We start from the raw sequence: 27,875 nt of genomic DNA on the forward strand, positions 1-27,875 counted from the left end.
AGCCATGTAACCTATAAAGGGCAATGCAGTGTGCTTAAAGGGACACTGTGTGAGATTTTTTGTTGTTTATTTCCAGAATTCATGCTGCCCATTCACTAATGTTACCTTTTTCATTTACCACCACCATCAAATTCTTAGTATTCATTATGACTGGAAAAATTGCACTTTTCATACAAGAAAAGGGGGATCTTCTCCATGGTCCGCCATTTTGAATGTCCAAAAATAGCAATTTTTAGCTACAAAAATGACTGTAATTGGACCACATTAGAAAATATTTGTTTATTACTTAGTAGCCTAAACTTTCATGTAGCCTAAAGATCAAATTTGGCAATAGGCAGTCTAGTTTCAATGAGCAGCATAGTTGCAGTAGCCTGTTTTTTGACCATTTCCTGCACAGTGTATGTTTATCTTATTCATACCATAGCCCACTGCACCAATTCATTTGGAATAGGCCTACTTACAGCCAGATTGGAGAGAGTTCCTTCAGTTTTTATGTTCCTCAAATAGATGAAGTGGTCCATTGTCTGAAAAAAAAAAAGGATTGAACATTGAGGTGTGAGGTGGGACACCACTTCAAAGACAAGGTTATGTTCTTCATGTTGTTTATGTCAGTAAAAGCAGAGACAGTTTAGACCTTCTTATCAAAATCTCTGGTAAAAGTAGGCTATCAAAGTTTTTAAGATAATCATGTCAGAGGTCCTCCATCAACTCCCACAAGGCACGCTATTGGCCACGTGAACATGCCCATCATTCTCCAAGTCCGCTTCCGGTGAGGTTGCCAAGGTTACCATTGCACAGCTTTATGTAGCTCCTAAACATTGCTTGCTTGGTAGTGCTGTCCTCTTGAAAGGTTATTCTTTTGCAAACGAGTGGGTTTGGTTTGAACAAAATCATGGCACTGACAACGATAAAGGACGGGGAGTATACGGCTACTGTTTACAAAATGGTGAGTCGAACCAAGACAGCGACAGCGAGCTATAATAATGTTGCATCCTCCCAGTTATCTTTAGCTAACCTAATGGCTAGCTAACAGCGTTGTTGTAGTTCGTGTATAGACTCTCATTCTGTGTTGTTTGCTTATTGTAATTGCGCGGTTATTACATTGTTCCACAGTGCAAATAAGCGTGCACGGTAATTCTACATTTTGCTCTTAGAGACCGCTCGCTAGTCGCTAGAAAGGCAAGGCTACTACCATGGTGATAGATGCTTACTTATTGGCTAGCATGACAACATGCATGACAGTAGAGTTGGACTTGTAAAAAATGGAGTTGAGTGAATGTTTGTGCACGTCAGGATTCTCGTTTTAAATAAGAGTGTATGCCTTTTCTAAGATCAAAGATGGACGTTATGGAGATGCCATCCAAATACTAAACAACGAGTTGGAAAAACAAATGAAGGTAAGCTTGTTTTAGGATGGGATATACCCATTGCATCATCTTACTATCCGATGAAATATACTGTATATTCATTAACCCATTGAAACAAGGCTTGTTGTTGTCATTTTCTCTGTTCCTTTTATGTGTTCCTTTCTGCCCTTTTCTCAGTCAAGGGCTGCACTGTCTCTGCTGGGTTACTGCTACTACCACATCCAGGACTTCACCAATGCTGCAGAGTGCTATGAGCAGCTTACACAGCTACATCCCGAAGTGGAGGAGTATAAACTCTACTATGCCCAGTCTCTCTATGGAGCATGTGCTTTTTCTGATGCCATGAAAGCCACGTTTCTCCTGGATAACCCAACCAGTCATACTAAAGTATGTGTCTAATACTGCAGATGTATTTACACATTTGTAACTTTTTAATGTCCCCTTTTCTAGCCGTTTTCAAAAGAAAACGTTCTCTAAATGTGATGTGATTGAATGTCATCCGATGGCTCATCTAAGTGTTGCGTACAAGAACACTAGCCTACCGTATTTCTGTATTTCTGTATTAATATTGATTCTCTCTGATCTGTCATCAGTATTATACTAAATGTCTTTGGCACTATAGAGCGCATACAATTGTTCTGCTTGCTCAGAAATAGCTGTGTTGGCTATTTTACCCATAATCCTTATTTTTATTTCAGATGATAAAACTGCAAGCTGCCATAAAATACGGAGAAGAGGAGTACGCTGGAGCCAAGGTTAATTGATGTGATATATCATTTGCCACTAACGGGTGGTGGGGTCTCTATTCATTTTTTTTGCACCTGTGTCTTATTATGCAATCATGCAATGCCAAAAGTGCATTCAAGCTTAACTTGCATATTTGTAAGGTAAATCATTTTCATTACTTCGGGAAGTGTTCCTCCCATTAAGTTATGTAGACTACTACTGGCAACTACTGAGTCAGTAGTACTGACTATGACAGCATTGTGACACTCCCGTCATGACTACATCACCCAGGTCCTTACAGTGCACTACGTCGAGACAATTGTCAGTGGGAATGCACTTTTTCACTCAGAATATGAAGTGTAGACGTGCAAGTGCTCAACGTGTGATAGAGAAATGGCTGTGTAGCGAAGGAGAGTTGAGTAGCCCCACACGTTCTTGAACCCAAACTCGGGCCTGAGAGGAAAGAAGAATTGCTATTCTTCTATTCTTTTCTCTCTGCTCAGGCTCTGACCACTACACCAAAGAGCCAGGCTCGGTGGTGCGACAGTCAGAACCACTGACGTATAGAAGTCAGTGGTCAGAACACACCCAGAACCCTAGTGATGGACACTCCATCACAGCCTGGATCTCTTGAGAGTAATTTGTATGTTATATAATTAGAAACAAGTTATATTGATTGCTGGGAATAAGGCACACTCAACATCCAAATGTTTACTCACTTAGAGCTACATAGGGTCAGAGGTACATAGGTTTGTTTGCTGCAAAGCATTACACTATCTAGTGAACACATTTTGGATCTACCCGCTGTCTCGGTCTCCTTAGAGCTCTAATTATAATGTTTGTTTGTGGTGCAGTTGTTGTTGTGGTGGAGATTTTATGAGTGTGCCGGGAACATGACACTCTGCCTCCTCTTGTTCATGTCCCTGTCTCCTCAGACTCTGGTGGAGCAGCTGCCTCAGGACGATCCTGATTACGAGGTGGATCTTGGCTGCCTGCTCTTCAAGGAGGGGGAGTACGAGGAGGCCTGCAAGAAGTTCATGTCCTCCATGCAGGTGCTGGGCTACCAGCCAGGTAGGCAGGCAAGCTGGACGGATCATCCACCCACGTCTCTGTTTGAACACGATAGATGTGACCTAATCCGCTCAGCTAATATATTGTCAGGCTACCTGCAAAAACAAGCATGTGCCGTACATGACGGGTGGAAACTGTTACAACGCATGACCCATTTATTCTAACCAGATGAGCTCATGCACGTACCCCTGTGCTCATATTTGCCCATGTTTAATAAATGCATTGTGATATGCTTGTCCTGTGTATGTGTAACAGCAATGGTTTCTTCTGCAGGATACTGTTCTCCTGACGACTGGAGAACAGTATGTCCATGACTCCTTTGGTTGGCATCAGTGTAATGAGGCTGTGCATGCATCATGCTACATCGAAACATGTGTTTGCATACGTCTTTAAGAAATCGGGAAAAAAAGGGGAGGGGAAAGGGGGAGAAAAGTCCATTCCACAAATGGCTGCCGTCCATCCATACCCTTCATGTGAATGGGTGCGGGGTGTGTAATGTTCCCCTCCGCCTCGAAACCACAGCCTTGTGTGTTAGCAGAAAGTGCACAGGAAGATGCAAGCACCCACACCCTTGCAGAGCTGTGCTTTAGTGTAGCCGGTGCCAAGACAAGCATTCTTTCAGCCCGCCTCAGGGTAGCAATTCCAGCCTTTTGTATGGGTTTGGACTTGGAGCAGAACAACATGGTCCAGCCAGGGCCTCTGCTCAGAAATAGTGTAGAACTATAAATACAAAATAGCCCACAGTCTGAACTGTGTGTGTGTGCGTGTGTGCGTGTGTGCTTGTGCGTGCGTGTGTGTGTGTTCTCCCCTCTGTTGTGTGTTTTAGATCTGGCATACAATATTGCCCTCTGCCACTACAGTCTAAAACAGTACGCATCAGCTCTGAAGTACATCGCAGAGATCATAGAGCGTGGCATACGAGAACATCCAGGTATGTGTCAAGACATCCCTGATCTCTATTAATTATGCAGATCAAATGAATCAAAACAGTATGATGAAATAATAATGCACACTTCACCAGTGGAACACTGTAATTGTCAAATGCTTTACTACCACAGTATTAGACAAATGCATTACACACAGAGCCTTTAGTAATACATTACTGAGTGGTAATTGAATTGTAATTGAAGTGCTAATATCTTCTCCTGACTTATATGCCATTCCTTAAAATTAAACATAAAAACCTAGCCATAACACCTCTAAGTATGCCCCCTTTCCTTGCGCTGTCAGACACTGCTCGTAGGTCCGTCCATGCCATTTTGGTGTTTTTTTTCCTCCACAAAAGCTAACTCATTAAAACTGATTGATGTTGTTTTTTCTTCTGTCATGTCATCCCCCCCCTCAACTCTTGTCAGAGCTGAGTGTTGGCATGACGACGGAGGGCATCGAGGTGCGTAGCGTGGGCAACACGCTGGTGCTGCACGAGACGGCCCTGATCGAGGCCTTCAACCTCAAGGCGGCCATCGAGTACCAGCTGAAGAACTGTGAGCGCCAAAAGGACATACAGTCCATCCACAGCATCACGTGTAGTGTAGCCCACCTGTCACTCATGTGTCCTGTCCGGCCAACTGTGTGTGTGTGTGTGTGTGTGTGTGTGTGTGTGTTTTCATTTCACAACTGAAAGCCTCTGTGGCGGGGGGAACTTGTTCTCCAGTATGTATGTGTCCAAATTATTTGTTGGAAAGCAGTAGAGCGGTTCTCTGCTTTCCTGAGGAGATCATTATTATTTTGGTTTCCCAATGGTGGTGCACTGCCATGTTGTATTCGACACATGCAGCCATCTACTGGAGTAGTCACTCACATTCCAGTGCCCCCTGCATTTCAGTCTGAAAATACCCTCCCCACACATTACTTTAACACTTCTTGTCTGTGTTATCGAAACCATATCAATATTTAATTTCAATATTTATGTGGCAGTTTGGTAATCATAATATTATTCTAACAGCTTTTAATCCATTGATGCCTGATGTTGTGTTGCGCAACATTGGCCCTCACGCCTGGAACTGCATTACGCAACATGAGACTCGAGATTTGAGACAACACTCTAATGAAATATGAGGGTCTTAGCGTTTAAATGCAACTTAGTGCATATTTTTATGTGCTTCAGAAGCTGAGATATTTAAGTTTTTATAGGCTGAGGGTAGCTTTTCTTAAAAAGGGCTCCCTTTTTTGCAGGTGCCTTAGGCGTCAATGGGTTAATCTGTGATGAGGAATCACTGTCCTGGATAAAGTTTATCTTTAATATATTGCTGTGACACGTTGATGTTGTTGTTGTGTTGCTCAGATGACGCCGCCCAAGAGGCCCTGACTGACATGCCCCCCAGATCTGAAGAGGTAAACTTTTTAATTTGTAACACCCTCTGTCACTCCATTCCGACTGATTTATCTCCAAGAGGCAATCAACAAGTGCACCTGTCCTGTCCTGTCTGTCTGATCGTTGAGCACCTTGTCCATCACCAGCACTCCCCACCCCAGTACTTTTCCCCCTCTTTGACAGACGCTATCCCCTTCACACATCTGACTTTGTTTTCTCCATCGGTGGCGATGACTGCCAGTGTGTTGTTGGTGGGCGACGTGGGGGAGAGGAGATAAGCCAGCGGCTCATATCTGAGCCCTCATCTCTCCCCCTCTCTCCCCCTCTCTCTGTGTTGTCGGCTAATTAATTCGGCGGTTTAGGTCACAACGTGTTCGTTCGCACACGGCGGCGGGATGGGGAGGGCGGTTCTGCGGCGGGCTAAACAAGGCGCCATCAGTGGCATGTCATCCAGGCTGACATTAACAGACAAGCGCACATTGACATTTCGGGTAGTGGACACGGATGGACGGGAGCAGGGATGGGGGACAGTGCCGTCGTGGTCCTTCAGACCAGGAGATTAGAGGGCTGGCTGTGAAATGGGATTTTTGTCTTTTTTTTTTTTTTTTGTCTTTTTTTTTATTCAGCCAGCCATCCGTGTGCAGTGGTCCCCTTGAGTTGGCTCAGTTTACGGTGACCCCAACATTCTCATCTCTGAAAAAGCTTCTTTCACACTGAAGGAAGAATATCTACACTTTTTCAGCGGAACTGTAAGAGATAGCCATATTTCTGTACTGCAAAAGGAACGTCACCAAAAGTTGATGGATTCATCCTCGGCATGTCCATGCACTGTGCTAGACTGTTGCTATGATGAAACTGGTTGTTTTTGTGTGTGTGCGTGTGCGTGTGCGTGTGTGTGGAAAAGGCCTGAGGTGTGTACCTTTCACACATCAGTTGGGAGCATACCTGGGAGTGAGAAGCTCCTTGGGGGCTCAGGTGTGCAGCGGGAGAGAGGGTATTTTTCCATCCCCTGTGGGGCCGCACTGCCGGGGCTTGCCTGCCGGAGAGGAGAGGAGAGGAGAGGAGAGGAGAGGAGAAGTATGGTACAAACAGTGTGTGTGTGTGTGTGTGTGTGTGTGTTGGCTGGAATGACGGCAAGTTGCCGGAACATGTCCTAGTTAATACTGCCACTCACCGCCAAATACCCAGAGCAAATAGAGCGTGAACAGAAGCACCCTGAACACACAAGCGCAGTTGTGCACTTACAAAAACAAACACACGCTTTCTCTTTTCTTCACACTTCAAACACAGGGGAAGATATTGCCAGGTTACCACCTAAGTAATCCAAATGCAAAGGTGTTTATTTACGTACTTTCAAGTGTGAAGAAATACATTGTAAAGAAAATAAAGGTCCGCAACACTGTTAAATGCTCCCAAATATTTAATGGCACGATGTTTCGGACTAACCATCCTTCATCAAAGTGCAACACAGAAGTTGCAGTTACAGTTGCACTTTGATGAAGTAAGGTTAGTCCGAAACGTCGTGCCATTAAATATTTGGGAGCATTTAACAGTGTTGCGGACCTTTATTTTCTTTTCAGTTATCTTACGTTTGGTCCAGCACCTGTGCCACTGATGTGCGCGCATTCTTTGACTTTCAAGAAATATATTGTGCCACTCTGTGAAAGAAGTCAAAATAATAAACAAGAAGAACAATCACTGATGGCAGCTTGGCCTCCTGGCTAATGTGCATGATGTTGTGAATTAGCCAAACAGTGTATGACTGAGTGTACGTATGTATGGTGCCCCCTACAGACAACAGATACACACCGGCAGACAGACAGATAGACAGACAGACTACTTCCTCCCGTACTTTTCTGTGGCCCTCTGGCCTTGTTATGCAAGGCTTGACATCACTGATGATCGAAGTTTTTCTGGAATATCTTGCAACAGCACAATTGAAAGGTCATTCTCTCATTTGCAGTCCAGATGCTGAATGGGGACAGGCTCCCCAAAAGTTCTTCTGCATTAGTTATCAGCGAGGAAACTTGACTGTTTTCTTTGAGGTGGGGCAGTACAGAGGCAAGAGGCTACAAGATACAGGAAAAGGATAGGAGGTAGTTTATTAGTTGGATTTGCACCCAGGGTCATGGCAATACCTTCCCCAATTCGTTCTGGTGGGCCAGGTTTAATTAATTATGATGATGATAATAATAATTAAAATTAAAATTAAATTAAAATAATAAAAAAATATGTCACTACTCATGTTATGCTTACTACTCGTTACTCACTAGACAATTTTGGTTAAACATGGGAGTCCGCCTGCAATACTATGCCAGTGTTATTGGAAAGCTTGTGGACACAAGTGTTCCTTAGTTGTGTGAATGAATCTGCTATGATGAAAACATTGACCAATGTTGCGCTCTGACGCTCTCAAACGAAATGAGACGTGTCATTCACAAACAGGAGAGATGTTTCTTGTATCAATATTTTCATAGTGAACTACTGCCACCTGCTGTTGTGTTTTATCAGTTGAGTTGGCCATGGAGACCTGAGTCTCTGCAACACATTGTGTGATTCATTTTCCTTTTCTTTCTTTTTTTGTGATTTGAGACGTAATCTACATATTATCTCATTGCATGTAAGTGTGATGTGGAAATGTAATAGAAACATGACCAGGCCACAATCCCTACACATTCAACCATTAATGCAAAACTGTTTTTAAAAAAAATGGTTATCATGATCTTACTGTACATGTATTTCATTTTCTTTCATTGGTGTCTCTGTGTGTACAGAATGTCACAGTCCTCAACGTCATTGATTCTTGGTCATGAATTATGTCATTTAAAGTATCAATTCTGCATTCACATTGTATTTCATTTTCTTTCACTTAGTGTCTGTGTGTATGTCACAATACTCAACCCTAAGTGAATTTGAAGCATTTCTAGCAGTTGTTGTCTTTATTCGTCCTCGTGTCCATACTCGTTATAGGAGCTGGATCCGGTCACGCTGCACAACCAGGCCCTGATGAACATGGACTCCAAGCCCAGCGAGGGCTTTGAGAAGCTGGCCTTCCTGCTGCAGCAGAACCCCTTCCCTCCAGTCACCTTCGGAAACCTGCTCCTCCTCTACTGCAAATTTGAGGTGAGCAACTGCTTTACGTTGCGCAGTGGTACTTTACATTACACTTGTTCAAAACGACTTACTATAGGATGTACAGTAAGAAGACATCATCTGAGGATATGTCAGAAAAAATAACACATTAATAGGTCCTTGGCTGTAGCTCAAGGGGTCAAGGCACCGCACTGTTACACCAGGAAACTGAGTTCGATTCTGGCCTGAGGTCATTTCCCAATCCTTCCCCATTTCTCTCTACCACTGCTTTCCTGTCTCCTCAAGCTGTCCTATCGGATAAAGGCAGGAAAAGCCCAACAAATATCTTTTTTTTTTTAAGTCCTCCATAGAAATGCATGGCAACACCATTATGTCTGCAAATGTCCAGTCTGTTCCACAGGGAAAACAACTTAGAACATGAAAAGCACAATGAGTACTAAGAAGACAACCCCCTAGCCGTCCCCTCTGCTCTCCATCAGCGTTCCAAGTTCTATCTGCTGTTTTAGTCTATAAAAACGAGTGCCAGTGCTCAAGGAATTGGCCATTAAATATGGATGTTTATTCTCCCATTTTGGGAAAGTGATGTTGAAGGCCTCCCTGCCTAAATATTGCATGGGAAGCTTTTTTTTATTCCCTAAAAGTTGTTTCCATGCTGTGTGTTATTGCAGTTTCAATTAGAGCTCTGCTGGATTTGGTCCAGAGAAAATAACTACTGTGTTTCTGTTGAGCCTCTTTCTGTTTTGGAAAATGACGTACAGATCATTAAAACTGATCTCTCTCTCTCTCTCTCTCTCTCTCTCTCTCTAGTACTTTGACTTGGCTGCTGATGTCTTGGCTGAAAACGCCCATTTAACATACAAGTTCCTGACGCCGGTATGAATTCTCACACACACACACACACACACACACACACACACACACACACACACACACACACACACACACACACACACACACACACACACACACACACACACACTTGTACAGACATTTTCACTATTGTATTGTGTGCACACACATGCACACACACAGTCATGCATCCACACTATCTCTAGTGTACACTGTCACTTGTGTGCTGAATCATGTATGAGCTCCTTTTAGGCTTTATTGTCCAGGTGAGTGCCTTCTGTCCCAAGGCACAAGCTTACTTGGATGAATGGGGACGTGAATAAAGTATTTAGTTCTGTCTAGTGAAACAGTCCAATCAATTGATATCAATCGATTGTCCTGTCTGGCTTTGCCATTCACAATCGGAGTTTGCGGTGCATCTCCCATTGCACTGGTAATCACATTTGGAACATTAAGCAAGGAATGGGTTAGATGTGGAATGGGGTACAAATGCTATTCAGTCATTGTGAACCCCCAGTCCCCAAATTGCCTGGGTCACTTACTGTAAGAAACATATGGGAGATGTTAGTGGAAGTTTATTTGGGTGTGTGAAAATAAAAAACATAAACCATTTTATGGGAACATGCTGCTATGTTAATGGTGATTGCTAATGAAAGGTGAATGCAACTTTTTATTTGTTTTGTTTCCCCCTCTGTACAGTATCTCTATGAGTTTCTAGATGCCATGCTCACCTGCCAAACAGCTCCCGAAGAGGTAAATACAGAGAACCTTTAAAACCTGTAGGTTTTATTGATGTAGTTTAGGAGTGATATGTTACAGTACCTTTCTATTGCTGAACTGATATAAAGTGAGGAACTGTCTGTGCTGTGCGCTTTTGGTGTTTTAATTCATTTGTACACTAGGTAACCAAAATGTCACAGGAATGATATAATCGTATAAGTTGACATTATTGTTGTGCTTGTTCCTTTGTAGGCTTTCAGGAAATTAGACGATATTGCGGGGAAACTAACTGACCAGTTACGGAAGGTAGCTAAACAGGTAACATTTTTGGCTCCTGGCCGCCTACTTTACTTCACCCAAATATTCACATTAATATGCAAAGATCACAGCCTTCCAGTGTTTGCATAGTGGAGCCTCCTAGTGGGAGCCAAGAGAAAACCTTACTTTGAAATGATTTACACAAGAAAATCTAGGGCTTGACCCGCCTTTAAAAACAAAACAAAAAACAAAAAAACCCTTTGGTCTTTCAACTAACTCATTATCAAGTCAGTGTTGTGTGTTACTGTTATTGTAAGGTAAAGTAAGGTCAGGTGACTTTATTTATACCCGAAGGTAGATTTGGTTGCATGTAACTAACCCTGCGATAACGATGATGATGATGATGATGATGGTGATAATGATTATGATTAATGACAATGCTAGTGACTCCCTCTTTTTAACTTAATTTTACATTTTTAGTCTCTTCCTCCTTTTAAGATGCTGCCAATGCACTTTTACTAATGTACTTATTTTTAACAGAAAGATCTCTATTTTCTATAGCATCTCTATTTTTATATCTATCTTATATATTTGTTACCTCTTGGTCCCATGTCTGTATGTATGTGGTCTGCTTTTTGCACAAGCTGTATGGATGTTACTGCTGCAACACATGAATTTTCCCACTGTGGGATAATAAATAGCATACTTACTTACTTATGTAAAAGTAAAGTAAAAGCTTCCACAATCAACAACACTACTGTTACTGTTGTCCCCTACACAGGTACAGGATGCAAAAGTGACAAGGGATGATGAAGGCCTCAGGAAGGCTCTACACGACTATGATGAAGTGCTGGAGAAGTGAGTACCGGTAGTGTTCCTCAGTGGCACAGCCACAGCTTCTGTGGGAGTTTATTGTTGCTGAATCTGGGAACCTACAGGTAAATAACCCATAATGACAAATCAAATACCTGAATTGCAGTATTTTACATTGCATAACATTGTATTAGATGCAACATAATTGGCACAATTGCCAACACAATATACTGTACATGATACATGAATACAGTGCAACATAGGATAGTGAAATGTGGTTTAGCTTCTTCCAGAAATTGCTAGGAGTAGTAAGGGTGATGCGTAGTAGTGAGTAGGCTCCTATATGAAGCCTTTACTAAACTGTGCCCTAAAGTGTCCCCTTTCAAGGTACATCCCAGTGTCCTTTAGGAGACTTCTGTCCCCTATCCATGTACTAAGCTGTTCAGGTGTCCTCCTTCAGTCAGCCTACAGTACAGACCGGTATTAAATGTCCATCTATGTCCTAAACTGTCTGGGTGCCCCCCCCCCCCACCTCTCCAGGTACATGCCTGTACTCTTCACTGGAGACCCCTGTCCCCTATCCATCAACTAACCTGGTGTTGAGAAGGATACAGCTGAGAGGGGGTGGTGTTTAGTTGTCTTTTAGGGGGTATTAGTCTATTTCATTTTTTAATACTGATGAGGGCGTTGGCAGGCTTATGATGAGGTCAAAAGGGAGTGTTGGGAATCTTGCGACCAAGTCAAGGGGTGTTTTATTCCAAAAAGGGTTGAGAACCAACCACTGCACTAACCTCCTGTTCGGGTATCCCTCTCTGCAGGTACATCCCGGTGCTGATGGCACAGGCCAAGATCTACTGGAACCGGGAGAACTACAGCATGGTGGAAAAGATCTTCCGGAAGTCGGTGGAGTTCTGCCAAGAGCACGACACCTGGAAGCTGAATGTGGCCCACGTGCTGTTCATGCAGGAGAACAAGTATAAGGAGGCCATAGGCTTCTACGAGCCCATCGTCAAGAAGCACTACGACAACGTGAGTTGTGATGATTATAATAATAATAATAACAATAATAATAATAATCATAATAATAATAATGATTAATAAGAACATATACAAGAAAGCCATAGGCTTTACAATTCCATCGTCAAGAACCACAACAATGTGAGGCATTATTATGAGATTGTTATTATGGAATTACATTCCATTATTTTCTTTATTGTCTTAATGTCATCTTTAATGATCTACTTTAGACTTAAATCAATAGGCCATCAGCGCTCACCAACAATTTACTTTAATAAAGTCCATCATCTGCATTTTTCAAATACAATTGTCTGCATTTATGAACAGGTGCTGGGAGAGTTTAGTCTATTATTGCTGAAAAGTATGGCAGGAGTTATTAGTGTTTCTAATGCTCCAATGTTGTTGTAATGAATCTTGAAACATAAGAGATGAATAAGAAAATTAATTCTTATTTTATTCATGAAGTTTTTATGAAATTATGTAGGGGGTATTTGCATGTGTTCCAGTACAAATGTTGTTGTTATCCCTTCCCCCACCACTAGTTGGAACAGTGTAACATTCAGGAGTGTCCATGCAAAAGGAAGCCCTCGGTAACTAAGTCCGGTGCCCATAGACATACTGAATAATATGCCCATGCTTGTGTCTGCTGTTTGCAGAGTGCTTTATCTGACAGCATGGGAGTGTTGTTTGTTTGCCTTTTCCATTTCATGTCTTCTCTGTGTGTGTTTAATTTGGAGGATTTGTCCTGGTGTGCTTTATATGAATGCCTCCAAGTATATCTCTGCTCAGATGAACTATTTCCTTACTTCTGGCCTGGTGTGAAACCTTTAATACCTACAGTATATTTCCTAGTAGTCTTCCTGTTCAGGTGAACTATTCCATTTTCCTTCCTCTGGCAAGATCGAGTCATTGCTCCTCACTTGGTTTGCAGTTCATAGTGCAGTGCCTCCAGTACGTCTTTGAGTGTTATTCTGCTGTCATTAAGCACCCCTCTTCCTCTCCCAGATCCTGAATGTGAGTGCAGTAGTGCTGGCCAACCTCTGTGTGTCGTACATCATGACCAGCCAGAATGAAGAGGTGAGTAGATCCTCAGCACTGACTGTAAAAGGTCTGGGTGCTATATCCAGTGTTCAATAGGATGTCATTACCTGGCTACAGTATATGAACTCAGCCCTGCTGTATTTGAACGTACTGTACTTCTGTGTCTGTATGGTGTATTCAAAATAGCAAGGTATAGCTTTAACAAGTTAAATTATTTCTTTCATGTAAAAAGTCTGATGGCCCTAGTACTATATACGTATGGTATTTCTATCTGAGTTTAATAGATGTTGGACGGTATTGTGTAGTCCAGGGGTGGGCAATTATCTTTGCCTGAGGGCCGGGTTTACAATATTGACCGAAGGGCCGGATGCCACAGACAACTTGTGTCAGTGATATACAGTTGAGGACGATATTATTAGCTCCCCTCCTGAAATTAGACATATCTCTTCATTGATCATTGAGAATGATCATTATTAATAAATGTGTGTTATTCTGGAAACTAATACACAATGGAGATAGTATCCAATAAGTTACATTTGGACTTTTCCATTTTCACAATGAGTTTAAACAAAAAAAGTGTAAAAATGGCAAGGACAAAATGATTAGCCCCCTTATCATTAATAGTCAATACAGTGCCATTTATGAACAAAAATTGACACCAGGCACTTTGATTAGGTGTTAACTATGTTGGCACATGTCCTACCAGGGATTTTGGCCCATTTTTTTCATCGCAAATAGTTAAGCTGGTCCAAATAGCATGGATGTTGAGGATGGACATTCATTTTCAGCACTCTTCAAATACTATCTAAAGGATGGAGGTCTGTATCACTCAATGACCATGGTTTTAGTATCCTTGAAGAACATTTGAACTATTTTGGATGCAAGATTTGGGTTATTATCTTATTGAAAGATCCAGTGAAGATCTTAGCTCCCTCTACGAGCATATTTTTACAAGGTCACTTTCCACATTCTATCATAATTTTCAGTTTTTATGGTGCCGTACACCCAAACAAGGTTTCCTGTGGCTGAGGCTGCCACAGAATGATGCATCCACCACCATGTTTAATTGTGGAAACCATCTTATAACGATTCAAGGCCTATCCCTTTCTTCACCTGACAGAAGCAGAATTCATGCATCAAAGCAGGTGCAATTGAATATCATCAGATGAAAGCAGAGATGTTCAAAACTCATTTTTGACTTTCAAATGTTCACAGGCAAAGCTCAATAACACTCTGATATGCACTGCCTTTAGTAAAGGGGTTCTTCTGTGATGATGGCCCCAAAGCCCAATATGATGACAAGCCCTAACAACTGTCTTTCTTGGTGGGGGAAAAACTCCAGGTGAGGCCAGGTCAATAACAATCATCTAGGCAGGTGTCCAATGCTTCTTTGGTCTAATGAGGCCAAGCAGTTTCCACAGTTACACACAGTGGTGGGGCATCAAGTTTAGTCTGTTATTCAGCCTCAGGCACAGGGAGTCTGGGTCTGAATCGGGATTGCTGGGTCTTCCAACAACATTGTAACCCAAAGCATACATTTAGATTAGTTCAGAGGTTCTTCAAGGACACTAAAACCATGATATTGGAATCACCCGCTCATAGTCCAGTCCTCAATCCCACTGAGAGTCTGTGGTTAATTTCTATGCTCAGCATCCATGCGATTTGGACCAGCTAGAACACTTTGCAGTGAAGAAATGGGCCAAAATCCCTAGGGGGGCATGTGCCAACCTAGGTAGCAACTTATCAGAGCCTGTTGTCAGTTTTGGTTCATAAATGGCGCCATATTGACTATTAATGATCAGGGGGCTAATAATTTTGTCCTTGTCATTTTTGCCCTTTTTTGTTTAAACTCATCGTAACAATAGAAAAATCCAAATTCAACTCATTGAACATTATCTCCATCAGTGTATTTGTTTTCAGAATAACAGAAACGGTTAATAATGGTCATTCTTACTGAGAAATCAAGAGAAATGTCTAATTTCAGGAGGGGGGCTAATGATATCGTCCTCAACTGTACATAGTGTACGCTGACATAACTTGACAGCAATGATGTATCTGCACATTGTAATTAAATGTATTTAGAAAAAGTCTGTCTTTGGTTCATCTTAAATTCGCAAGAGTCTTGTTTTTGTTAGCATTTTAAAAATGTTTAGTAACCTTCAGAATTTGGATTTAAAAGTTGTATTTCTGGGAAAGGCTTTGGGGGCCACATGAAATGGCTCAGGGGGCCGCATGTGGCCCCCGGGCCTGAGTTTGCCCACGTCTGGTGTAGTCTGATTGGTGCTTGTCGGTTGTGTTACCAGGCTGAAGAGTTGATGAGGAAGATTGAGAAGGAGGAGGAGCAGATTTCATATGATGACCCAGACAAGAAAGTGTTCCACCTGTGCATCGTCAACCTGGTCATAGGGTGAGCAGATCTAGCACGATAATTCAGAAAAGCAATTTCAGAAAGCATTGCCATGTGGTATTTGTATCCTTGTACTGTATGTGTATTGCTGTGGTGTTCCTTCTAGTGTGTAATAGTGGGGTCGTAATAGGCTCAGTCATTTCAAATTGATGTTAAAGTTTGGTTTTCACTTCCAAGTTGAAGTTTAGGGTCTATAGAACAATTTGAGTTCGAGTGTCAAACACACAGATAACAAAATGTCCTGCGGGGGGCGCTCTAAAATATATAAACTGCTATAAACTTTTGATTACATATGAGGTATGTATGGATTCAGCATGAAGAGGAGAAACCGGTGGGCTAAATAGTTGGTTACCAGATTAAAGACACACTATGTAATAAACACACTTTTAGCCAATGGACAGCTAAATCCGGGCTTTTTTAAGATAAAGGGTGGAAATGCCCTCCAAGTTGCAATGAAACATAATTTATTGTAAATAAAGCCTGGGTTATCAATTAACTTGATTTGTTCAGAATATCCCTGAAGCACACATATACTTAAGATACATATAAACAAATATAGCTGCATAAAGCCTATGTGATATTTAGGACCCAACTTGCAACTTTGAGTATATCAATTTAGGATCATGAGTACCAGCTTTTTTTCAATCAAGCCATCATTTTATTCACAATTTAAACACTTTATATCTGGAAGAAAGTAAATCAATAATAATAATAATAATAATAATAATAATAATAATAATAGTAATAGTGATGATGATGATGATGATGATGATGATAAATACTATGGGGAACATCATTTTTTCTTGCATTCAAAAAGTAAACAGAAGACCATAGGGCTAACATTTATTCCAATACTCCACTCTACAATAACTATGACAGAGAACACATGCAAAAACAGTCAGTGGTCAGTCTTAGAAATTGTATGTGCACTTGCACAGACGTGTGCACTTTAACTCTGCCTTCATGCACTTGCACCGAGATCTGGCAGGTCTATTTGTACAAGTACAAAAACAGCTGCACTTCACCTCTAGTTGGAAAACATCTTTGGCAACTGCATTTCTTTGGTGGTGTAGTCCAAATCTGGGAACTGTTCATTTGTTACCAGCTTGGCAGGCATTTCTGGCAAATGCAGATTATAAGAATGATTTTCATTCCTGTCAACTACGTGGGTAACAAATGGACAGTTCCCAGAGGAGATGACTGTGTCTACCATGTATGAAATAATCCTATAGTAGGCCTATTATTTAGTATGCTTGCCAAAGGAATCTGCTTGCCCCCAGCAAGCATACTAATTCTACTCCAACAGTTTATTTAGTATGCTTGCGGGAAAGCATATTAATTGTTCATTATCAGTTTATTATTATTCTACATTTTTCTATTCACCTCGGCATATGGGAATCGTCATTCATTAGTACGGCGGCTTTGAATCGTTGCAGCGTTTGAGATAGAGACACGGTTCGAGTACCAAAACGAACGGCTCGAAAAGAGTATTTTTCGCTGGCCTACCCCCTTTCATTCGTTCACCAGACTTGTTTTTCCTCAGTTTTCCCCCTAATTGAAATGAATGGTAGAATGGTCAAGATGATAATGTCACAAACTGTGGCAGTTAGAACAGCTCAGCGCATANGCCTGAATATGTCCATTTTTTGACTGAATCATTTGGCCCAGAAAAGTGATCTCAGCTTTGACATGAAGAGCAGCTTTGTGCCATTTGTGTCAATATCATCTGACAACTTGCAAAACTTTTGGAGATATGACAGCGTAAAAATAAGGCTGCACATATTACTCAGCTATTGACTGCCAAACTGTCACCTTTAGAATCTTCAGTCATACACACACACACACATGCAGCCTTGTAGAACTTTAGACCTCTGCTGTCAGTAAGTGGCAGTGGCCTACTGGGTAGGGTGTTGGTCTGTCAGAGGGTTGCAGGTTCGAATCCCACCCTTACCTCTCCCTACCCACCCATTGCTGAAAGGCACCTGAAGCATCTCCATACATCAGGGGTGATAGCAGTCCGGCGCCGCGCCGGAAATCCGGCGTAGCGTGGCTGTAGAAAAAAATAAAATAATAATTTCCCCAAAATTAATAAAATAATAAACTATCGCGTAGGCCTTCATTAATGTATGGTGAAAATAAATGAGCGCGCAACAGCCTGTTGTAAGAGACGCGAAAGGAACCCAAATGAGCAGCAGCCCATAATTGTTTGTATCATCCCGACATCTTACTGAAAAATGTATCAATTTGTTACGTCTTGCTCTTGAGTCACTCACCACATCACTGGCGGCAGTCTTCTAGTTCTAGTGAAAGGAGAAGTAGATTGGCTGTCAGTATGCACAGTAAAGAGAGTTCTAGGCCCCTACTGGTTACCCTTCTCAGATATTTTCACTGTCGACGGAGGCAAATCCAAAAATGGCATCTCGTTATACTGAAGAAACGGAAGAAAGTACTATAGGCCAAGTCTAGACCATATTGGATTCCGATAAAAATTAGCAACTATTGTTAGCACAAATCCACATGGCTTGCTAGTTGTGATGGGTGTGTTGAACCGTGTGGATGTCAGTGGAATACTAGTGAAATTCTGTGATCAAGAAAACGTTTGAAGGTAAGGCCATTTAGTTATTAATTTGCCCACTGTGGCATGTTGGCTTGGGCCCGAATGATTTTGCCTTGCGCAGGTTACTCCAAAAAACTTGACCATAAACGGCTTATTGATGCGCATAAACGGGCTCAGTGAGAGTTTGAAATAGGTTCGTCTATTTTCCTTCATTTATGTGCGCTAAATGACTGCGCAATGTTGACAAACAATGATGGAGATGGACGTTCTTTCAAAAAAAGTCTGTATGCTCAAAACGGTTATGCTATGCATGATACTTTTTTTCTAGGTGTAGTGCGTAAATGTGGTCTGCATTGGAATAGCGGCTACCATTGCGACATGTCCAAATGACAATGGAATGCTTGGATCGCTAATGTTTGGCAAGCCTAGTTAGCCCCTACACCCCTTGTAGGCTAGTGTGAGCTGAGTTCGTGGGTTTTGGTCTACTGTTGATTGAGGGATGGTGTTTTGCGTCATTCCTGACAAACCACGTGTCAAACTGATTTCAGGGAGATGTTTATATTAGTTATGCTGACTAAACCAACGCGCTCTGTGAAAACCCCCAAACAGCCTCGCACAGGTTCACACAGCCTTTCTCTCTCGCGCGCTCCCTGTCGTAGCCCTTCTGCGTAATCGAATCCAGTTATTCCACGCACGATGCACAGGTTGTATTGTCTGCACGCTCTGGGCTACTTAATCCCTACTCTCGGGCAGGGGGCAATTGTCAATATCAGACTCTCATGAACTTCAAATACTTTGCTTGCGTTCATGTGGCCACCACGGTGTCACCTAGACAATATGCAGTGAATGTTCATCTTATCTTCACGCCCTGTGCTATTTTCATGTAGCTTAATTCGGTCCTGTCTTTGTTTTTGTTGCTTTCTGTTATCTTTTCAACTCGTACATTGTAATGGGCGTGTGTACACGCGAGTGATTTTCATGTATTTTAATTGACTACAACCCAATGCGAAAGTCGCGCAGTAGTCACACAGGCTATACTGTCCTGTCCGTAATAACCACTGGTTCTGTCATCCGTGGAGTCGAAATATGCGATGTGAACGTGGGCCTGCATGTAGCCAATCATGCGCTTGTGCCCTAAATATCATGTACCGGTAATTAAAGGGCGTTTCCCTACAACGGAAAGGCAGGGGTTATAGCACAGCCCTTAAACAATCTGTGGTTATAGGTAGACCATGGGGCCACGAGTAGGCTATCTAAACGTACGTCCAGTAGCCTATACAAGTTATATGAGCAATGTCCCAATGAAAATGAAACTTATCAGCTTGCAGCAAATGTCATGTCATTTAAAAGTATTGCTCATTTAATTGGTAATCACCTCCTCTATTTTGGACAGAGTGTAAGTTTACTGTACTTTGGAGTAGTATTGCCTCCTAACTGACCTGTCTTGGTATGGCTGCTACATATGTAGCTTTCAGTTAATTCAAATGTGGTAAAAAATATGCACCATGTTTTCAGAAATGCATTCTGGTGTTGAAATGTTGCATTGGTTCAATACCCACCTCAATAACTTTAGTGCAACATCACAAGCCTAGAATGCATTTCTAACTGCATACGTTGGTATTCGTTTTTACAGCTAGAATTGAACGTGGTGGTCAGTTTCTTTCAGCCAAGTGCTGTAGCCTACCAACAGGGAAATGATCTGTGTTTTCGTGAATAACACTATAGAAATAATGCAAAAATTGAAAAAACATTTATCTTAAATGTTTGAATAATGTGTTTGAATAATAATAAGGCCTACATTACGTCTCATATGCAGTATGTCCCGTCGTCCCCCGGCCCCCCCTCCCCGACCAGGAAAAAAGTTCAGGCTCAGGATTTTTTTTCACTATCACCCCTGATACATGCACGCACACGCACACACACACACACACATCTCTCTCTCTCTCTCACAGACACACACACACACACACACACACACACACACACACACACACACACACACACACACACACACACACACACACACACACACACACCTCTATCTCTTTCCCTCGTGTTTCTGTGTGTGTATACAACAGCTCTGTGTGTGTGTGTGCATAATCCGCAAGCATACCAATAGCATTGTCTCTCCGGAAATGCAGTCTTATTATTATTATTGTTATTATTGATTTATTTTCTTCCAGATATAACGTTTTTTTGTGATTTTATGTGTGAATAGAATATGGCTTCATCGAAAAAAGTTGATACTCGTGATCCTAAATTCATAAACTCAAAGTTGCAAGTTGGGTCCTATATCACATAGGCTTTATGCAGCCATATTTGCGTATAAGTATCCTAGATCTTTGTGCTTCAGGGATATTCTGAACAAATCAAGTTGAATGGTATACCAGGCTCAATTTACAATAACTTGTAACAATAAATTGTGTTTCATTACAACTTGGAGGGCATTTCCACCCTTTATCTTAAAAAAAGTGTGTTTATTACATAGTGTGTCTTTAATCTGGTAACCAAATACTTAGCTCACCAGCTCCTCCTCTTCATGCTGAATCCATGCATACCTCATATGTTAAATTTGGTTTAACTAATCAAAAGTTATAGCAGTTTATATATTTTAGAGCGCCCCCCGCAGGCCATTTTGTTGTCTGTGTGTTTGACACTCGAACTCAAATTGTTCTATAGACCATAAACTTCAACTTGGGAGTGAAAACCAAACTTTAACACAAATTTGAAATGACTGAGAAAAAATGCACATGCCTACGACCCCACTAAACTTGTAGGGGCAACAGCAGGGCACATATTGAGTATGTTTTTAATGTATTTGTTTTATAGCTCCCTGCCCAGGGACCACAGATGTACAACATTAGCTTTACAGCTAATTCGGGCACTAGTCTAGAGCTGCCTTTTACATGCCCCCTGCCAAATAAGTTAAGAATCTAAACACAACCTAGTTGACCTTGGGATTTGTAGGTTGCCAGTTCAAGTCCCATTATAGTATGGCTGTTAGGGCTCATGCATGCCTAAAATGCCCTGGAACAAGGTACCCAACCTCACACTGGGACTGCAACTTCACAGGAAGTGTAACTAAATACCTTCTACCTAAATAATTGTTAGTCACTTTGCATAAAAGCATCTGCTAAGTGCAATGTAGTGTAGGGTGCTTCGTCTATGCATTGTAAACCTGGGTGAGTGCCACAGTCCTGCTGGAGGCTGCAGGCTTTGGATCATCATTAGCACAGAGTGGAAACTGCTGAAAGCAACTATTACTGCTACTGCAATTTGCACAGTGTGCAGCATTGAAAGTTGTGGAACAGAGAGACAGTCGACCACAGTCCAGACAGGCCATCGACTCACTAAGGAGATCAAAACCAATGTACTGTGCATGTCTCTGTTATTTGGTTTCCTTCTCTTCACATTCATATTCATTGTTTTGACTATTAGAGTGTTCTAGCTCAGGCTCAATAAACTACAGATTTTTTTTGATAGATCTCTGTAACATACCCACATGTTTATTTAAAAAAAGATAAACTCTCTAGAGCCTGAATGCAGCGTATGTGTCTCCAGGCACCAAATGTTAAACCAGGTTACAATGCTATTCAACCCATTTTAGCTTGATAGCTCGTATACGTTGTTTAACATTTGGTGCCTGGAGACACATATACGCTGCATTCAGGCTCTTGAGATTTTATCTTTTTAAAAAGAAAAATGTGGTTATGTTACTGCTGAATGAACACATTGTAATGCAACATGAGGGTCTTAGGGTTTAAATGCAATTTATTTCATGTTTTTATGTGCATCAGAGGCAAAGATATTTAGGTTTTTATAGGCTGAGGGCAACTTTCCTAACAAGGGCTTAGGCATTCAGCAGGCGTATTTTGCAGTTACTTTAGGCATCAATGGGTTAAGGCAGCCAGCGTATTGTAAAACAGGGTGGAACAAAATTTAGATACATTTTCCCATTATGTACAAAATGAAAAATGCACATGCAGGTGTTTATTTTATTTGCATGTTAATGAGTTGAAAGTCTCATTTGTGTGTCTTCAATATGGAAGCATAAGAGATCATAAATTAACCCAGGCAACAATGCTCTCTTTAAGGCAGTAAGTGTGTTAAAAAACCGTGTAGAATAGAATTTGGATACATTTATTTTTCCATTATGCACAAAATACAAATACTCATGCAGGTCTAATTTTATGTGCATGGTTGTGTTGAAAGACCCATTTTTTGTGTCTTGGATAAGAGTGAATAAGGTATCATTAATTATGCTAGATAAAAAATGCTATTTAAGGCATTCTGCCTGTCACAACAGCATGCTGGAATAAAAAGGCATCTAGACGAGAACATCTTGTTTTTGTGTCTACAGGACGCTGTACTGTGCCAAGGGGAATTATGATTTTGGCATTTCCCGCGTCATCAAGAGCTTGGAACCTTACAGCAAAAAGGTTTGTGCACACTAAGGCTTTTTGCAATATCGCCCAGATAAGTAGGCAGGCCACATCATTTTTAGTAACAACAAGACGCCCAGCGGTCCACTGGCACCCCTGCATCAGCCAGCCAGCTAGCCATCTCTGGGGGAGTCTTAAGCACTGCAAGGAAGCACAGAGCTTATTTTCCCAATTGCATTGGGGAAACAAGCTGTGTCTGAGCTTTTTGTGGTGCTAAAAGTATCCAGGATCCACTGTGCACTATCAAGGACTCAGGCCCCATCGCTTCCCAGCTCTAACTGCCCATACGATCTCAGCCCTGTCACTATGTCTGCACTATGCTTCCCTTTCCATCCTTATACAGTATCTATATCTCCATCCAAATTCCCAGCCCTTGCCCCTATCACATCCCCAACTCTTTCTCTATCCCCAGCTCTCACTCTATTCTCATAGCTGTACCAGAGACGGCCTATTATAGAATGAAAAGAATCTTTGGCTGTATCCAGCGAGAGCTCAGTGGCTGAACCCATCCCAATATTCCTTACTCCATCCCTATCCCCATCTCTTTTTTCCCAGCCCCATCCCCAGCACAATCCCCATCCTTTACAATACTCCCCATTTTATCCCATCCGTATCCTGCCTGTCCCTATGCAAAGCCCCAAACCACTGACTTGAATACAGAAGGACACTGTGACTGTACACGTGATTCTAAAGTGAGGCAAATGTGGGGGGGTGGGAATAGAGCCTGAAACTGGAAGAACATCGCCATTTTCCAATCATGGCAATGGGAGACTTTCAGCAATGTAACTCCTTGCCAATTTTTGCAGAGTCTACTCTATTTTGTGCAAACGGTAGTTTCCTGTCCGTTTCAAACAATCCCCCCCCAAAAAAATTCTGACTGACCCTTTGTTTCTAGAGAACTATTAAATAGTTTGAATGACCAATGAGCATTGTTTATTGGTTTGATTGCCAGTTAGAATTCTTTTAGAACTCTTTTGATTGACCGTTGTCCGATCAGCATAGCTAAGGTACAAATCCAGAATGGTAGGGCGGAAGAATCCTCACAGATCAATCGCAGATGCTTCAAAACTGTTGAATGGAATACAATAGAAGCCTGCTGTCCATACATACACGCCAGTGCCCAAGCCCCATCCCTAGCTCATCCTCTCTTCCCCATCCCCACCCAAATCTCCATCCCTAGCTCATACTCTCTTCCCCATCCCCACCCAAATCTCCATTCCCATCCCCGTAACAGCTGAGCAAACAGCATCCAGAAGGCCATTTACATTCCTATATTCTCCTGAGCTCTGCGTGGCTCTGCCAAGACAAACAGCCGTGTTGTTTTCTTACACCCCATAGTGGGAAGCTCTGATGTAACACGTGTTGTTTTGGAACGCGCCGCGGCAGGCTGCCACGGCAACCTCGTGTCATGTTATACCTCTCTCTATCTAGTATCTGACAGCACAAAACCCGATTCGGGATTGGTGTAGAACAAAATCATTTGCAGCCCACACGCATGCTGCACAGACCTGACCATCTAGAGCTAATCCCAGCTGAATTGCATCACCACCCTGGTGCCTGATGTTATCATTCCAGCGGGGTTTGAATCCCCTCACACATATTCGCGCGCAGACACACACAGTTATAAACAGACCATCTGGGGGCTGCCCAATCATTGCCACTTTCATCTGTTTTGCACACAATTTGGAACAAATACATAGTGTTCTACTCCCCTTCCTCCTTGGTGTGCTTCATTCATATATTTTTCTTGGTGTTATGTCTTGTCATTAACCATTCACATTATCATCAGTGTTGTTTTAGTCAATACTACATACTGCTGTATACATGCTGTTATTTTTGACATACAGTGTTATATGTTCTTGAAGCACAAACAATTTATTTTTTCGTACACATGAGGTTAGAGTTTGACCTGTTTCGACACACAGACAAACCTGTCACACACACAAACACACACGCACACTCACACACACATTAATAGTCTGTATAGATATACGTAGATATCTATACCTATCCACCCTTATCCAATTATCACCTTTTTTCTCTGTTCTGATTCTCTGTTCTGCCCATGACAGCTGGGAACAGACACCTGGTTCTACGCCAAGCGCTGCTTCCTGTCGCTGCTGGAGAACATGAGCAAGCACATGATCATGCTGCGGGACACCGTGGTGCAGGACTGCATCCAGTTCCTGGAGCACTGCGAACGTAAGTGCTGCGCCGTGCCGTGCCGCCTGGGGCGGTCCGGGTCAGGTCCGCTGGGTTTGGTGTTGGGGTGGTCCAAGCAACTCATGAAGACATTTCTTGGGAAGTGTAACATTGGGAATTTATGGGAAATGTGATTAATGAGTGCAGGAGCAGGAGCAGTGCGAACAGACAGTTGGTTCTGAGTGTATAGTCCAGTGGTTCCCAAACTGGGGGTCGGGACCACTACAGGGGTCGCAGAGGGACTGAAGGGGGGGGGGGGGGGGCGTGGATCGTGGACAAAAGGTACTTGTATTCACTTGTATGGTATTTAATAGATGTATTTGGTGTCTGGTGGATTTCTATCAATATTAGCAGACAAACTATTATTGAAAAATCTATCAATATTATCGTCAAAAAAACTGGCAGGTAATGCTAAGGCTATGGTAGGTGGGGGGGATCGCAAAAATAATTAAGTCCAAAAGGGGGTCCCCGCTGGAAAAGTTTGGGAACCGCTTAGTCCATTGAGTTTGGTGTCAGGGTGGTCCAAGCACTCAGAACAGAAGACATTTCTTGACATGCATATCTGACTTGGGAATTCGTGGGGAAGGCTTTGTGTTCGATAGTGCACAATCTGGAGCAGTGGTGTCGGACCGCAGAACAGATTCTGGCTCAGTGGGAGTATACAGTAGACTCCGGGTGCACTGGGCTGGGTTTGAATGGCGGGGCTGTCCAAACATTTATATTTCTTGTGAAATGCATGATATCAGTGGGAAAAAGTGTAAGCGCAAGTGCATGAGAGTATGGTTCAAAAAGTGGTCTTGTTTAGGATAATCAAAAGAGGTGGCACTTTTCTTTGGTGTTTATGAAAGTTACTTCCTCTGGATCATTGTAGAGATTGTGGACTCATATTGCCACAGTTTTCAACAGTCAAGCGTTGAATGGATTAATAACACTAGTATAGTATAAAAATATTTCTTTACTTCTTTTGAACATCATGTTTTAAAGAAGTAAAATTCACATGATGACAAGATTAACCTATTAAGATGTCCTAATTATAAATCTAGTCAACAGAAAAAAAAGATTGTTATGGTGACTCTGGTTGAGAAGCCAGATGGTACCGTGTGCTTGTGCTATTTATAGTAACGTTTCATCTCCCAAAACTACCACCACTGCGCCATTGTTACCATCTCCTTCCACTGGGACCTGAGTCGTGTGGTTCTGTTTCCCTGGTTTCTGGCAAGTGTGTGTGTGTGTGTGTGTGTGTGTGTGTGTGTGTGTGTGTGTGTGTGTGTGTGTGTGTGTGTGTGTGTGTGTGTGTGTGTGTTATGGTGGGGTTTGGCACTGCTAGAAGGTGATAATTAAATTTGAGAGCTGACGATCTCAGCGGGCATAATTAATCTTCCCTTTGCTGCCCTTCCCTCTCTGCCTCCTCCTCTCCCTTCCTTCCTTCCTCTCCACTCCTCTCCCTTCTCTCCTTCCCAATCCCTTCATCCGTATCCTCTCAACCCTTCCCTGCCCTCCCTCCATCTCTCTCTTCTCATCCTTCTCTCTCTTCTCTCCCTTCTTCTCTCTTTTCCATTCCCTTTCTCTCCTCACTTCCTCCATCTCTCCTCTGCTTCCCCATCCTCCCCTCCTCTCGTCACTCCCTCCATTCCCTCCCTTCTTCTCTCCCTAAATCTATCCTTCTCTTCTTTGCATCCATCACTCCCTCTCCATCCCTCCATCTCTCCCTCCCCCTCCTCCCCCGTGTGTCCTCCTCTCTCTGCAGTGCATGGTAAGGATGTGACGGCCATCATAGAGCAGCCTTTAGAGGAGGAGCGGCTGCACATTGGCAAGAACACTGTCACCTACGAGTCCCGCATGCTCAAGGCCCTCTTCTATGAAGTCATCGGCTGGAACCAATGAATCCCCCACACCCAGCCAACCAGCATCTTTACTTTTTCCCTCACATAAACACACAAACTGCTCTTTCACAATCTCATCACTGGGGAGTTATCCATCACTGGATTTCACTGAAGGTGTCATCAGAGACTGAAGGATCCAAATGTGTTTGTGACACGCTCTGTTGTTTTGGACACGTGTGTCATTTCAAAGTCACAGGAGGAGGAGACGAATGTGTGTGTCGTCAAAGCCAGTCTGCTGTGTGACAGTAACTACCATCACTATGGACAAATAGGCCATTCACAACCAGTGCATCACTCATGATTGTGTTATAATGCCAGCAATGTTGGCAGTATGAGATATGGGGACCAAGTTCCAATTCATCTTTTTTATAATCCTGTATTGGTCTGACAGCCAATAGTTTGAGTTGCAGTGGAATATGCATTATTTAGAGTTTAGTGCTCTTGTTTGAAACCCACCATTGTGTTTTTGTGTGTGTGTTCCAGCTGGCGGGATTGAGACAGGAGAGAAAAAAGGAGAAAACTCAATATTTACACATTGAAAACATCACTATTTATTACTCTTGGAGGTTGAAAGTTTGCTCTGTTTTAAAAGCATTCGTTTCTCTCCTGTTTTAATGTGCTGTTTGCTTTTCTCTGAAAGAAATGCAAAAAATCTCAAGAGTACATTATTTTTTAAACAAAGTAAAAACAACTGTTTATATCACATCTTTGTACATCATATCAGATCAAAAGTATAAAATAAAAGAATAATAATAATAAGAAGAAAGTCTGAGTAGCCTATTTTGAATGTTTGGAAATTACCCAAGAGGAAATGTTTTGGGGCGAGAATGGTGTGAACAGCAGAGTGTCAAGGATGTGAGTCTGAGCAACTGGCCTTCTGGAGCTTGAAAATATTTCACCTTTCACCCAACAGCCCCACTCTGTTCTGGCCCTGGAAAAGGATCCAGTGGTGAAGTCGAGCTAGCACGAAAAATAATTCTAGCTGCTTGTAAATCTCTCTCTCTCTCTCTCTCTCTCTCTCTCTCTCTCTCTCTCTCTCTCTCTCTCTCTCTCTCTCTCTCTCTGCCCTGTATGAATGAGAATCTTCAGACCATCAGGAGAGTGGAGTCTTCATG

General features: G+C 42.3%; 1 protein-coding gene across 1 annotated transcript; it reads left to right on the top strand.

Annotated features, from left to right (window-relative positions):
- Positions 1–794: 794 nt before the first annotated feature.
- Positions 795–27,873, top strand: ift70 (intraflagellar transport 70). Its single transcript, XM_063221424.1, has 19 exons — positions 795–946; positions 1,332–1,397; positions 1,545–1,754; positions 2,066–2,122; positions 3,029–3,164; positions 3,991–4,095; positions 4,520–4,648; positions 5,449–5,498; positions 8,449–8,601; positions 9,379–9,444; positions 10,120–10,173; positions 10,393–10,458; positions 11,180–11,256; positions 12,030–12,240; positions 13,234–13,305; positions 15,573–15,676; positions 22,594–22,672; positions 24,748–24,877; positions 26,625–27,873. The coding sequence occupies exons 1-19, from the start codon at positions 893–895 to the stop codon at positions 26,759–26,761; spliced, it is 1,956 nt and encodes a 651-aa protein (XP_063077494.1). The 5' UTR covers positions 795–892; the 3' UTR covers positions 26,762–27,873.
- The last annotated feature ends 2 nt before the right edge of the window (positions 27,874–27,875 follow it).

The sequence above is a fragment of the Engraulis encrasicolus genome, chromosome 2, assembly GCF_034702125.1.
Source record: "Engraulis encrasicolus isolate BLACKSEA-1 chromosome 2, IST_EnEncr_1.0, whole genome shotgun sequence".
Lineage (NCBI taxonomy): Eukaryota > Metazoa > Chordata > Actinopteri > Clupeiformes > Engraulidae > Engraulis > Engraulis encrasicolus.

Coding starts and splice junctions, on each gene's coding strand:
- ift70 (XM_063221424.1), top strand. CDS start 893: ATGGCACTGACAACGATAAAGGACGGGGAGTATACGGCTACTGTTTAC. Junction 947..1,331: donor CGGCTACTGTTTACAAAATG/GTGAGTCGAACC, acceptor GCCTTTTCTAAG/ATCAAAGATGGACGTTATGG. Junction 4,096..4,519: donor TGGCATACGAGAACATCCAG/GTATGTGTCAAG, acceptor AACTCTTGTCAG/AGCTGAGTGTTGGCATGACG.